The 15,687-nt window shown below is 32.8% G+C and overlaps 2 protein-coding genes across 3 annotated transcripts; one reads left to right on the forward strand and one right to left on the reverse strand.

Annotated features, from left to right (window-relative positions):
• The first annotated feature begins 1,666 nt into the window (after positions 1-1,666).
• LOC114169118 lies at positions 1,667-5,600 on the forward strand. 2 transcript variants are annotated; one of them, XM_028054149.1, is made up of 7 exons: positions 1,667-1,875; positions 2,904-3,170; positions 3,531-3,665; positions 4,115-4,171; positions 4,332-4,466; positions 4,711-4,790; positions 5,491-5,600. In XM_028054149.1, the coding sequence occupies exons 2-6, from the start codon at positions 2,919-2,921 to the stop codon at positions 4,774-4,776; spliced, it is 645 nt and encodes a 214-aa protein (XP_027909950.1). In that variant the 5' UTR covers positions 1,667-1,875; positions 2,904-2,918; the 3' UTR covers positions 4,777-4,790; positions 5,491-5,600. The 2 variants fall into 2 exon arrangements, with proteins under 2 accessions (XP_027909950.1, XP_027909949.1); XM_028054148.1 differs by lacking the exon at positions 5,491-5,600 and having other exon boundaries at positions 4,711-5,105.
• On the reverse strand, positions 5,549-15,183 carry LOC114169117. The gene is made up of 12 exons (XM_028054147.1): positions 14,333-15,183; positions 13,501-13,617; positions 13,168-13,360; positions 12,768-12,934; positions 12,483-12,654; positions 11,516-11,580; positions 10,175-10,256; positions 8,933-8,990; positions 8,640-8,764; positions 6,810-6,893; positions 6,653-6,723; positions 5,549-6,000 (listed from the first exon to the last, which is right to left on the reverse strand). Exons 1-12 carry the CDS (start codon positions 14,836-14,838, stop codon positions 5,883-5,885), a joined length of 1,758 nt encoding a protein of 585 aa, XP_027909948.1. The 5' UTR covers positions 14,839-15,183; the 3' UTR covers positions 5,549-5,882.
• Positions 15,184-15,687: the final 504 nt, after the last annotated feature.

The raw sequence follows: 15,687 nt of genomic DNA on the forward strand, positions 1-15,687 counted from the left end.
ATACGATATCTATTCGATACATTTATTTTAAAAATATTGTATAATATGTGATATATAAATATTAAAAAGTGTATAATAATTTTTAAAAATATGAAAAATATATAAATTTTATTATTTAAAAACAAATTCAAATCATATATATATCAAAAATTTTAACAAAATATTATAAATTATTTTTATCATAAAATTATTATTGTTTTATAAATTAAATATTTTAATAATGAGTATTATAAAGTATTAATTAATATATGTGTCGGATACGGATCCAATTGGTGCAACATAAAATTATATGTTTAAATATATGATAATACGTTTTGAAATATTATTTGAAAAGACTTTATAAATGATTATGTGAGACCGCCGGTGAAATTTAATGGTGTGGTTAGACACCCGAATCATAAAAATATGTTTTCAAATGCTGTGTGAAACAAGATACTATATATGTGAATAGTTGACATTTGGTGAGATTTGAGTGAGTTATTATATTATTAATGATATGTATTATTGGTTTATGATATTTGATACTATTCTGTTAATTTATTTTTGCATATCTGTTATTAACTGGGACGATGGTATATGTTGATATATGATAGCAATTGTTATTACAAATGTTGATCTAAATGGACTATAGTGAGGAGTTTTGAGTTTGATTTTTGGAAAAAAAAATTGTAAAAAAACTTGTTTTAAACAAATTTTATTGGAAAGCAATATAACTTTGATTAAACTATGAATTTTTGAATCTTATTATTATTGAATTGTTTGAACAAATAAATAAAAAAGTTTTCATTTTCATGTTTAAACTGTGATATGAGATTGACAAAATAAAAAATTTTAACCGGGTTGTTACATCTTTCACGACGAAGATTACGTAGATGTTATATTATATGAAACTAAAAATGTTTTATGTTCATAGAAAACATTTCATATGACATTTGTTCAAAGATATTTGACCTAATTTGTCTAAAATACAGGAATTAAATATACACTCTAATTTAAGAACGAAATATAATATTTTATAATAATTTAAAAATAAAAAATATATTTATCTTTTAAATAATTATACTGAAATAGAAATGATCACATTTATTAGGGACTTTTAGATATGATAAATTCACCTAATCTATAACAATATATAAAGGAGATTCTCCTTTTTGTGTCCACTTTTCAAAATACCGATTTTACCCTTTAAATATAATAATTTATTAAATTTTTAAAAATTGACCGTTACTTTTACAAACTTTTTATAAAATCGGATGTCTTTGCTTCTTCTCTTATTCTTTATTTATCAATGGTTATTATTTTATCTGTTCTTATATATTTTATTTTATTTTTAATAAATATAATTTTAATTTATATATTAACTTAATAACATTATAATATCATCACCTACTAATATAATATCACGTATATTTAAAAAATGCATACACAGAGATGAGATAGCGCTTGTGTTACGCTAGTAATAATAATAATAATAATAATATTATTATTATTATTATTATTATGTTGTGGTGTTGAAGAGTGTGACTGTGCAAGGAGACGTGGCTTCTTATTAACGTATGACATGTTTTTTTCCCGTGCAGTGTTAGGAATGCGTAAGCAACCACGAGGTTTGCACATGGCAACTTGTGGTTGGCTTTGCTTACAACCAAAACGTGAGGTTCTTGTTCTCTTAATTCCAGAACAACCTTCAATATCCACATTATGTTGTTCTTAAGTTTATCTCTTTCACACTCTCACGTCATTAATATCTTTAAGCTTTGTTAATAATATAGGACCCATCAACACCAAGAAACACAAGATTTTAAAAAACATTAACCGAAGGGGGTGGTTGTTCCAATACGTTTCTGTTTTTCTGTCTCTCACGAACACTACCAGGTTTGCTCTCTACATGCACTTTACATGTTCGATAAATTTATTGATGGTTTTGTTTATGTATATACACTTAACAGGTTATTAGCCAATTGCTCTTTCTGCATGGTTTTGATTATAAGGAGTATTAGTGTTTATTTGTGTCATTCTGGTTCGTACTAGAGTTTTTGTAATCTTCCATTGGAAATCTAGTATTGGGTTATGAAAGGAAAAGACCAAAACAAAACAACTTTCTATATCGAACTAGCATTTTCTATTCACTTCTTTGATATGATTGTCTTGGTTTTGAAGTAGAATTTGGGAAAAGCATAAGATGATTTCTTTGATCTACTCTGTGCATGGAGTTAGGATGATGTTAGTTAACTAAATTCCTGCTTATAAGCTGGTCAATTTGATCGGAGTAAAAATTGTCCCTGTCTACTGTTATCCCTGGCTTTTGTTGCTATAATTGCCTACTGGTCTTTCAAATTTTGTATCTGCTTCACGATGTTTTTAATTTTTAATTTAGGATGGGTTAAATATGTTTTTAGTCCTTAAACAAAATTAAAATTTATTTTTATCTAAGACTTCGATACATTTTAATCTCAATCTTTAAAATTGAATTAGTATAGTCTTTTTAATCTAATTTCGTTACCTTATTTTATGTGTCAAATACGTTTCAAGTTAGCGTTTGAGTTGTTTATACCGGTTTAAAAGCATTACGACTTCCCATTTTAATGTCAACTGAGAAATGCATTTAAGAGATAAAAGAAAATTAATGAAATTGAGTTAAAAAGTTATATTTATTCATTTAAAATATTTGGAAACCAAAGTATATCAAAGTTTTTAACAATGAATTATAATTTTGCGTGAAAGTTTAGATAATAAAAATATATTTAACCCTACTTTTATATACCAATTTTGTTATTTGTCTACAAAAAAGAAGAGAAAGAAGTCTGTGTAGGGTTTAGATTTGAGAACAAGTATGTCTGTTCTTTCTTGTTTTTGTTTCTCTGACAGTGTTTTCCACTTTCCATCTATTTTTTGAATAACAGTGAGTGCAGGACACGATGAACATTATGTCCACCCACCAGTGTTCTTGGCCCCTTAGAATTCAAGATCATCCTGACAAAGCAAGCATTAATAAGGCTCCATTTTGTAGAGGATTGGACTTGCTTAATGTTGGATACCATGCTCAAAAATATGGTCACAGTGCCAGAAAATGCAGACCCATTTTTTCCAGTTCAGGAACCAACAATATGGATGCTTCTGATTCAGATGAAACTGATAAGAACAAACCCCAGAACGGTGAAATGGGAGGAGTATGTTCACTTTTCAGTATCCTGTTATACATGTAATTTATTACATTCCACAATATTTCACCATGTTGCCACCTAAAGAATTAGAAATACAGTTTTTCTATCCTTTAATTTGTCAACCTTTCTGACTTAATTCCTATGTTTCTTACCTTATTCTCCTTTTTCTAGTTTTCTCTATGAGTTGTATATTTAAGCAAAATCTATCTCGTATCCTTGATTGTATGGTTTTGATTAATTTACATTCATGTAGAAGTTGTTTTCCAAATGATTAAATCCAGACTCAGTTCTCAGAATAATGATTAAGTATTAACTTTCTATTGCTGTGCATACATCTGAGTCTGGCTCTTTTGAAATATGCATCAGGTGAACAGTGAAATTCTTAGAGAGAATCTCGAGAAAATAGTTGGAAGAGATGATTCCACTTTTAGTGGATTTGACCTTGCTACTCTCATTAGGAACAAATATGGGAGGTCTTATGATGTTCAGTTGATAAAGAAGGTAAGTTTCTAAACATGTGGAATAGTGTGAGATTTACTTGTCCTGCATAAAAAATGCAACATATATAATAACTTTTTTCTTCCGGAGTACAATTATTGAGAAATGCTTGCAATTGAAAAAAATGTGATAGTAAAGAGTTCAATGTTGTAATTAATATCCTGCAGTATGTTTAATTAAAAATTTAGGTTTAAAGGAAATTGAATTAAAATAGGAGTGTTAAAAGAGTTGTTGCATCCTTGTTCTTGAATGTTGTTGCATTATCTGTTTCCTTCAAATTATATCTTTGTCCTTGTTCTTGAAACTTCATATGCGTATATGATGTTTGTTCCCTACTTTCACATTTTACTTATGAAGTCCTTGGAGCATTATATCAGCTACTAGGTGTTTGCTTGATTCTTTGAAATTGGATAAATTGGTGAACTAAGTCATAGTTTGATCTTCTATGGTAGGAATTCATGGGAAGAAATCTCCTTGCAATGAATGTAATGTGGAAGTACATGGAGCAGGTATTAAAACTTTTGTGCTACATAGATTCCTTTCATTTGGTTGTGCTCTAAAGTACATGGTTATTAAGAGTTTTTTGTACTACTCTGGAATTGCTTGTATACGTTGAAGTTATCCATGTAATAATGTGTTTCAGTATGTCCAATATCGTTTTGCTATTAGAGATCTTTCCCATTGACTGAAGAAGAGTATATTCTGAGGCTTGATGATGTTGCAAACACCTTGAAATGTTGGGGAGCTGTCTCACATATTCGGAACAGCCTAGAAAAGTCCAAGGAACGACCTCGAATAGGGAAGGTAAAGTTTTGCAATTCTTTTGCACAATTATGTAGATGTCTATATATCATTAGATCGTGGAGAGGTTAGTGGTTCAACTCCTCCGTTAACAAAAACTAACAAAAAAAAAAATTATGAAAGAAGAATAATTTTGAATGGAGATAAATTTATTTTTACGCTGACAATAATCCTAGACATAAGTTTTGGTTGGCAAGACAAGAAAAACTTGTCTGTGCATGTTGTAATATCTAATTATTTGGTGCAGGCAGTGAGCATTTTTATAGATATGGATGAGTCAGGTGCTCGTTCCAACGAGTGGATTTACAAATAGAAGGGAAAACATTGGTGAGTTGATATCTTGAGCTAGTCACTGGATTCAGATTACAGCTTTGGAAAAGTCCACTGCCGCAGAACCACCACTTTTTGTGAATTTCGTTAGTTTGGAATTTTATTATACTTGGATCTTAACATCCCCAGATGCATTTTCTAACGTTTCTGATGGCAACTTGGCATCAGGGCTAGGCAACAATAATTTTGGTTCTTCCCTTCTTTTTTTCAATTTTTCATATTGATGTAAAATTAGTAAATATAAGAATAGCATTCATACTAGTTAATATACGAAAAACATTCATATTAAATTTATAACAAACTTGTTTCTAATTTAGGGGTTATATTGATATTAATGGTTGTTAATGTTTTGCAAGCCCTTTCCTTGAGAGAATTACTTGAACATGAGAGAATTTGAATCATTTGTCAGTGAGTGAATATAGTCATTGACATTGAACTTCTTGGATAGAGATACACTTTTCAAAGCTACTTTTATCGAAAATTTTCTAGAAAGAAATTTTCAGCAGCAAAACAATAAGAGCAGACTACTTTAAATAGATTCCAATCCAAATTTTAAAAATTTGCGTGATATATGAGAAGCCGTGCATTTTTCCACCGTTTTTAAAGCATTTCCCTTTGTTCTTTGGCCACATTATTTTGTGAGCATCAACTAAAGTAAGAATTAAGGTGTTCACCGACCTACTTTCTCTTCATGTAGGTATTGACAGCTTCCAGTTCACAGATACTAAAACACAGAAGATAGAAACAACTCATTCTACAGAAACTGAATTATGGCAACAAAAAATTAAACTTATGAATCCATTTCAGTAAAGGCTACAATTTACATGCTATCTAATTTATCTTTGCCTGCTTTCTTTACAATACTTATAAGCCGACCTAGCATTGCCATCTACACAAATAACCTCGTTGATACATCAAAAGTTACATAAACCTCTATCACGCGCTGTAAGGAGCCGGAGCAGTCAAAATAACTCTTTACAATCAAAGATCAAGACCAGACAAGTCATTCTTTGCTTCAAACACTACAAAAGTTTCCTTTTTTTTCTGGTGGAGGAAAAAAGAAAGAAGAAAACCTATAATAAATCCATTTTAAGAGCTGCTATTTTGAATTGGTTGTGAGGGACACTGGTCCGCTGTTAAGAGCTTCCTAAGAGAACGGTACTGCAGGCGGACATTCTCTCCAGTTTCAATAATCTTGAGCAAATACCTGCACAAAGTTAAACATTAAATGAGAATTTTACTTTTCCACTCTTCCTGCTCAAATTAATATTGCAAAAAATGTACAGGAAGTATGATAAGATAAACGATAGAAATCAAGTGTGAAAAGTATAAAAAACATTATAAACGGCATAATCCCACACACAGAACCAAAATAATATTCTACACGTTCAGAAATAGAACATTATAATTGTCTCAGATGTATACATGTAATGCAGCTCAGATTCGGTCATTTAAAACGGCATATCTGAACAGAGTAAAAACTTTCTGAAAAGTTGGAAAACAAAGAGTTGATTCACTTGATTGAGGCTGTTTGCTTTCATACGGGTATACAAAAACTTTATAAGTCAATCTAAGAGGATATCAACGTAAGTATATTATCCATAAAGAGATGAACCAGCGACGGTGATTTTGGTTGGTGACAAAGACAGCATGAGATACAATGAAACCAAGCAAAAGCCTCTATACCATTAGACACCTAAATGGGAAAATTTGCCGAGGCATAAAAAGAAGCCTACTAATTATGTTATGGAATTTGCAAGTAGAGCTTTTATTTAAATATTTCAACATTAAGGGTAGCTTATATCTCAAACTATATCGAACCTACAAGCACTTTAACAAGTTCATTCTTAATAACTCACCAGCCATTGAGGCATTGAGATGTAATCACAGCTTCTTTCCCAACAAATTTTTCTGGTGTTCTTCTGTTACCCTGTAGAAATAGATTGTCCATTATTCCACTGACCCTTCAATATATTATTTGCCAAAAACTAAAAATATAGCACTGAAAACTTTTACCTTTATAATAACTTTCTCATTTACCGAAAATGGATATTGCACTCCCCGCTGAAGTCCATCAGGAGCACTATAATCTCCATTTTCCTGAAACATTTGAGAGTCAATAAACAATTTTTCTCCTGAAAATATCAGAAACCATATTTAAATATCACTTCTACACAACACTACTGGTTTGCTACTACTGCTAATTGGTTAATCTCTTCATCAATTTATTTGATGGGTTTGAGTCAGTCAATTTAAGTCATTTTAAATCTAGAAGTATTACATTAGCAATAACTTAATGGCAAGAAGAAGATAGAAAATTGGTAAGCATTAAACTACATACCAAATAAAGGTTTTAGTTAAGACCACCTACACTCATGCCATAGTGAACCCCGGAGCAAGTTGAAGAAAATTATAGGGTCACTTAAGGTACAGACCAAGATAAAGATTAAAGAGCTGAAATTGTAAATGTGCCTATAAGATATACCCTTATAAAGCTTGTTCACTACCTGCCCTGAATTCTCAGATTACCCTAATAACCAACATCAGATGAACCAATTGCAAAATAAAGGGGCCAAAAAATTACAAACAAAAGCACTTGCACACACGATATATAATCTCTCACAACTCCAAGCTTCTGGGTCATAATTGTCCTAAACTTTCGGAGAAAGAAGTGCTTCTCTTGGTTAAAAAAGATATCTCAAGTTCGCTACAGTTCCTATACTGATGCCCATAAAAATATAACCCCGACTATAATCTGATAGAACTTAATATTCAACGTATCACTAAGCAAAATGTAGTTCAGCTCCATAGACTAGACATATTCTCTAGAACAAAATCAGAAAAGACAAATAAAGACGAACACAGAGAACAGGGTATCAAACCAGATACACAACTACTCCATGCCAAAAGCCTCTGCTTCCCACTAAAATCCTTATATGATTATTTCCTCAAGTTCCAGTCTCACCCCTGCATCTTACCTCTTATAATCCCCCTTGCGATTCTCCAATATCCTTTTCCAGTTGTCCAAACTGGTAATTCAGTTCTTTCTCTTCTCCAATCAATTTCTCTGCAGACAAACTTCTAGACATATTTCAGAAACTTTGGGGACCAGGATTTCCACAAGTTGGCTATATGACTGCAAGCTCCTATATTCAAAATCCAGTGGCCCAAATTTTGTTTTAACTTAAATTTTATTATCTTTTAAATATAAGAAAAAAAAAACAGTGGGACACTTTTTCCATTCTCTCTGACTGCAGGGAACTCAAAAAGAAATTGCCACTAATAAAGAACATAAGATATGAAAACAAGAAATATATGCACAAAGATGGCATTATCTAGTGCCTACTATTAAATTTAAAATCAAATCTTCGATAACCTTAGTGAATAAAAGCACTGTAAAATTTGAATCTCAAATCTGGAATTTCTGAATAAGACAAGACATTTCTAGAAATCATTTTAACAAATGGAACTAACAAAAGCTGAATAACATTTTTACAAAGTACATTTCTGGAACAATCACATTCCAGTCAACCTCAGATCCATGCTTTCTCCTAGTCATTGTTGAAGTAGAATATAAAACATAGCGCCACCAACAAAAGAAGCTGAAAAAACACTTCATCATTCTAGGAAAATCATACCATACACAGTCAACTTAAGATGTCCTGCTATCTCCTCTAATCACTGTTAAGTAAAAATGTTCGTTGTATATTTGTCAGCTGTCTCGCATTTAATGTATAGCTTCTAAGATATAAGAATGTTTTCTTCTGCCACTATTTCTTCTTTGAACATTAGCTAATATTTTGATTGAAAAGGAAAAAAAAATCACATGATACTTAAGTTGTATACCCTGTTCACTCTTCTCATTGAATCCATTTGGTCACCCATTTCTTTCCGCCGCTTTCGAAGAGCAGCATTACGAAATAACCTCCGTTCATCCTCATGCTTGACAGCACCAGCTGCAGCTCTAAGAGCTGAAAAGGAAATCAAATTACTTTGTCACAAAAACTAAACAAATAAATATATAACAGAGCAAAAAGCACAAAAAAAGATATAGCAGAACCAGAAATAAGGCTATATATAACCTAGTGTATATAGTGCAGATGGATAAAATATAAACTACAAAAGAAAATGGTAAATACCAAGATTAGGGATCAAAGAACCAGTTTCAATTTCGGTATTGCAGAGAGTACATCTGGACTGTGACAAAAACAATAATTGTAAGTATGATTCTTGTCTCTCCCCATCTAAAAGTTCAATTAGATAATGAGAATGGAAAGTAATAAAAACAAGACGATGCAAGTACAACCAAAATCAGAATACAAAATGTATGGAGGTACAAATACTGAGAAAACAAGTTTAAATACACAGCATACAAATATCTGGTAGACTTTGATACTGGATTTGATTGCAAAATTGAAGGCATTAATTAGCTTAAAGTAGTTAACATTTTGTTATAAAAGTTAAATATTAACATTCAGAACATCAATATAATATTTAAGCTTATTAACTTGGGGATGTTCTGGTAACTTCCATCTTTGCTGTATGTATCTGTATTCAATTGTGATTATACACAAATAGATTTGTCAAATATTCTACAATCTTATCGAGTATCGGCTCCATAATTCCCACAACTCACAAGGTTTCACATACTTCAAATCTAAGTATTAACTAGTGATTCTCCTCACTACACTGAATTCATGACTATTAATCACAATATTGTAAACAGCTGACCCATCAATTCCAATTTTACCCCAACCTTTTATTCCTAACATTTACAAATTATTATCTACACAGCAGCATAGATTTAATCTTTGCACTCAAGTATCAAGTAAAACATGTGCAATTGTGTCAATATGGCAGCATCACGTCATGCTGCAAACACTCCACCCCTCCCTGTTGAACCCTCAAGTGCTTGACAAAGTGCGGATGGGGATCATGGATTGTGGGTGGGCTAAGTTTTAATTAGAATGTCTTAAAATTTGATATTTTTTTCTTCATTTTCAGCACCGTATGTGTGTGTACAAGAAAGGATATAGTTACTTTCCATTGTCGCCCTTCATTTTCTTTTAATCCAAAGGTTAAAGATGAGTTACTCCTTAGAACCATAAGTAAAAAGAAAATATAAGGTGGGGATGAAAATTTTGAATTTAATCCCCCCTCTATATATATAAACATACACATTGTGTGTAATACAAAACTAAATAGGGTTTAAAATAGGAGTCACTACACTTATAGCCTTTATGGGGATGGTTGGTCATGCTGCTATTGACTGCTTGCAACTAAGTCCTACTATGTCCACAGATGGTTCAAATGCATAAATGTAGCTTTCGTCGCAATGGACCATATTTCTTAATACAGAGATAGGAAAGAGTCCTGCTTACTGTTTCAATAACTCTCCTCAGCATGAGACCACCAAAAGAATGTCCACATGAGACAAACATGGCATCTTCAAGGAATGTGCCACTGGTAAACAAAATTAGAAGAGGAAAGGATAATAGATATCAGAGTTAAATTAGATCTTGGTACATGCTTAAACATAATCATAATAAATGAAAAGGACACAAAATGAGGCAATAGCCTAACATGCAAGTCAAGAGGAAAAGTTTAACATGTGACTGGAGAATGCGAACAAAAAAACACAAATGTTGCATTAGATATTAAAAGATCCAGAACTAAAATTGCTGTAACGAACAAGTCAGGTGACTTAAAACCCAATCGAATATTACAAATTCCAACTTTTCAGTTTTTCTTAATCCAGCGTTATCTATAGCTTCATTATGCAACATAGGAAAGTCAAATATCAAAGACGATTTTCTCTTCTCCATATTACATCGTGATATTTTGATCGATGCCATTGATAATATCATGTATATCACGATTTAACTCTGCCTCCATAGGAAATGTCAGAAACTATCATTTGGTACAATCAGCACAGTCTTAAAACATACATGCAAAATATAACACAGTCTTCACAGAACCGTACATTCAGCAACAGTAGCATAGCCAATAGTAACAGAAAAAAGACAGAGTAATGAATTACAAAACCTCAGGCATAGCATAAATTCTCTAAGGGAGAAAGTAAGAATATGGACAGAGCAAAGATAGTAGTTTATTTTCATATCCTTAAATTTATTGCATGTCTTATTAAAAGTTGCACAGATCACATTAAACGAAAGAAATGTGCACTACATCAAATTTCAGAATCTAGAATTTCAAAATAAGAAAGGAACAAAAAAAGTAGTCAATCCCAAAGCTTTGGGCATACAATGCTCAAACAACATGGTGTCACTTTCATGTATTTCTGCAATTACAGTACACACAACCATTGCAAAACTTAGCATAATGGTTTTATGTATTTCTCAAACAGTGGATTTATTAAGTTTAAAGTTTTAATAAACTTTCGTGTTATAGCAACTTCTATTTTATTTTATTTTTTCAAGAAATTTAGAAAGAACTGAGATTATATATGTTTGCAAGCGATAAAAGTGGGAGGAACGAAAAGAAAAAGAAAACATGGATAACTATGTTTTTCCCTTGTTTGGTTTGAGTGAAAGTGAAAGGAAAAAGAGAAAAATAGCTGACTTCAACAACTTTTCTCTCTCATCTCATGCAACAACAAGGTTAAAACAAATCATATAGCAACATAACATCAATATCATGCCTCTCAAACAAACTGCTAAATCAGTTGGAGAGTTGATGTTAATGTGTTAAACTACACTTACGATAAAGGATCTGATAGAACACTTCTTAATGATGGCTCCTTGTTCATACTGTTTTGAGCAGCAACCTGAAAATAGAAGGATCATAAGTGTCCACATAAATCAAAAAAAATATTTTCGTTCAGGGAAATTGTGCTAGAAGTTTTACGACAAGAACCATTACTTATGCAAGACTCTTATAAATGACAGGGACACAAGAAAAAGACCATTATGTTTTCTGATTAGCAGGCCTCAATGGTTAACCAGATCTTCCAATGCCAACAAGCTTACAGACAAAAATACTAGACGTGTAAACTTCATTTACAAATAAGTGAAACACGAGAACCATACTCAAATTAGTTTAAAAGATCAATGCAGTCGCCAACTAGGAATAGGACACAGGACAGCTTACACAAAGGATTAGTGTCTGTGAGTGTATAGCATCCAATGGCAAGAGCTTAATTTTCAGCTTTAGTTTCACAGAAGAACACTGTCAAACAAACACGGAAGTAACAACAGCCTAATGCAATGATCTTAATATTCCACATTTTGTGTAGAAAATTGAAGTTGAATTGCAAAAAAGTTTATTATGTACATTATAGTAAAATCCAAGCGAAAACAATATTACAAAAGAAAATGAACGGTAGACATTGTTTTAGATTAATTTGCTGTAAACTGCATTCTGCTTTCTGTTAAGATATTTCATATTAGAAAGAATCTCGGTGGGTCTGGACGGAGAGGAATTCCAATGGCTTTTGCAGCGGGAAAGTTACAGTTGGCAAGAATATGAATGCCAAGATTTTGATTAGTTTATAGTTTTACAAATGTCTGAAGTATTTGGTTGGGTAAAGAAGAATTCAGTATCCTGAAAGGTACCTCTTAACACTTCCATATGTTATGGTTAGAATCTTCTTTGTTTATCAGATCATGACCCGTGTGGGAGGACTTCCATTATGCATATTAAAATAAAATAGTAGAAGGGATAACTTACATCAGCATTATCACATCTGCTCCCTATCAATTCTTCAGCAGCAAGGTCATCCATAAATTGGCTTACAGAAATTCGAACATAGCTTTGGGGAATAATATGACCAGCTGCTGCTATTGGGGAACAATCTAATATAGCATTGCCCAGTGGCATGAGTCTATATGCAAGAGAAGTCCTACACAAAGCCCAAGAAAGTACCTAAATAAGTTCCTTGGAAATCTTATCAACCATTACAACTACAAAATGTTTTAATATATATATATATATATATAAATATATATTTGGTACCTTCCTCCACCATTAGGACTCAGAAAATAATCAGGAGAAGCTCTATATGACGCTGCAGGACGTAGACCAGCAGTAGCATGACTAAGTGCCTTGCCAGTTATCAGTAAAAGATCTCCGGGCCCAGAACCACTGTCTGCCAGATACCAGCGCCCACTGGGGTCACATATCTACAGAAGAAAACTGAGATTGTTTATAAAACTGGGAAGATAAATCAACTCATAAATTCACCAATCTTTAACTTGTCACCAAACAAAATTGCCCAAAGGTTAGAAAATAAATATCAGACAATGGCACAAGACAGTGAATTTTGTAGGACATAAAGCTAATTATTTTTTCATTAGCGAACTAAGACACTTGCACTCTCTACTTTTTCATCTATACAAAACAACATAAAAGACACCTGAAGACCAGGAGTGTCAGAAGATATCAACGTCAACAATCCCTTTTCAACTTCACCATTCATGGTAGGCTTACCACCTCCAATTGCACCTCTTCCATTTTGCAAAGAAGAATTTGAGTATGTCGCAACAAGAACTGAGGATGACACCTCATTAGCAGGCAATGGAGAATCATCGAGCAAATGGTTAAAAACGCTGTAAAAAGCAAATCTTTCTTGTGAGCGAACACACATGATAAAAAAAACTGGAAAGAAATGAACAATCAACCAATACACTATAACGAAACAGTTAAACTAAAAAAGGAAAGGTCATCCATCACAATATATGTTCCTTACTCGCTTCTAAGACGTAAGTATCTTGCAATGGCACTCAAGGCAGATCGAGACGCCTTTCCCATGCATCTATAAATATCAGCCATGCAGGGGGGAGAATAATCCCAATCCTCCAAAGCCCTGAAACCATAAAATAAAGGTAACCAAAAAGGATTAAGCCAAATTCATCTCAAAACAATAATTTTCCATCAAAATACCAAAGCTCCAGACCAATCAAGCAATAACTACTAGTACCCTGTCTGAATAAACTTCTACATGCACAATCACTGAATAAAAAAATTTAAAAAAAAAAAACATGCAAGAGACATTTGAGCACTAAATTCATGAATTGAGATTAAAAATTAATTTAAGCTTGTAAGCACGTATAAAATTAAGCTTTCCTGGTATGTCAAAATCAACTTCTCTAGAAGCACCTAACCTTCACAGAAACTTTCTCATCAAATCTAAATTAAACAAAAGCAAGGATCTATTTTAAATAAGGTTCCCCACGAGTACTTTTAGGAGATGGAAAGAAACTAAATATCACTTCTTAAGTTGAAATTAACTTGTGCATAAGTTAAAATTAACTTGTACATAAGTTAAAATCATCTTTAAGAAAAAACTAATGTAAGAGAACTTCTTCAAGCTAACTTATGTATAAGTAAATCTTATAAAGAAGTTCTTACATATAGTTTATTCAAGTGCTTACATAATCTTCCCCTGCAAGTATTTCTGGACTTCACCCAAACAAAGACAGAGTAGATAAGTTCATTTTAGCTTATTCGAGGAACCTCAATTCATTTTATCTCTCTTATTTCCTTCTACTGTAATTGCCAAGGGAGAAATTTATTTATACCTTCCTGCTCTGTACATGTAAACCCCACGGCTACCCTTCCCAACACCAAGTTGAGCCCTACTTCTGAAAAACAACCGTGCACCTTCCAAGCCGCATCGCATCAGAGCAGTGTCCTCGCTCCCCAATTCGATCAACGCGGCATTGTGCCGCAGCAGAGACCCACACAGCGCATCCATTGCTCTCAGATACGGCCCCGCCGGCGCCCCGTCATAGGGGGCAATGTCCGAGAGGCGGACTCTCACCAGCGGACACGTCGGCACCGCCGTCAAAGTTGGCTCCACCGCCGTAACTGGCACCGGATGCGAGGAGAGCGGGGGTTGGCGGAGGGGAGCGACGACGGAGAGCGGCGACTGCGAGGAAGGCGACCTAATGGAAGTGGCGGCGGGGGTTGTGGTGGCGGCGGCGACGTTGGAGGTGGAGGATTGGGGATTTTTTAAGAGTGGCACCAGTGCAGAAGGGTTCTGCTGTTGCTGTTGTTGCTGCTGCTGTTGCATGATCACTTCCATCAATCATTCTGAACCGTCTTCGGGAATATGACTGATGGATGACTCGGTTAGGGTTTCTGAGTTCGTTGGGCTCTGTGATCCATTTTGATGGCGCGCCACTCACCCGTTCATGTTTTGCTTTACCTGTGGAAGTTCAGGAACCCCTCTCTTCTACCAGGGTTTTTTTAGCACACACCGGAGAGAGAGAGGAAGATCTAACTCACTTTCTAAAAAAATATATTAAATTAAATTAGGGAAAATTATCCTAAATGAGATTCACGTCATCTCTCCTCTTAAAGTAGGGATTTAGACTGTAGAAGAACTGGCTGAGAAAAAGTAACTCAAAACTTTAAAAAAATGGTTTAAATGGATGTATCATTAAATCCAAAAAATTTCAAAATAAACAAAGTACGAACAATGATATACTTTTACTATTATTTACAAAAATGAGACGGTTTTATTTGAATAAATTGTTTTGAAAGGCTGATAATATAAGTGGTTTACAGAAATAAAAAAATTCTTAAAATCAAATAGATGAAAATGAAATTATTATAATTCTATTAATTATTGAAATCACATAGATAAAAATAACTAATCAAGAAAGTTGATAGTCAACACCTTAGACATGACATAAGAAAGTGGTGGCTTCTATTTTTTTTTATTCAATTTTTTATATTTATTTTTATATTTATTTTAAAATTATTTTTATATATTGTATTATTTATTTTATTTTTTTATTTTTTAAAAAACTTCATGCTTAGGTTTTCCTTTTTTTTTCTTTCTTGTGTACCTTCACTTTTCTTTCCTTTTCCATTTTAATTTTCATCTTCAATTTCCTATCATTTTTAAAATAAAATTACATTAAGATAA

The sequence above is a fragment of the Vigna unguiculata genome, chromosome 11 (assembly GCF_004118075.2).
Source record: "Vigna unguiculata cultivar IT97K-499-35 chromosome 11, ASM411807v1, whole genome shotgun sequence".
Lineage (NCBI taxonomy): Eukaryota > Viridiplantae > Streptophyta > Magnoliopsida > Fabales > Fabaceae > Vigna > Vigna unguiculata.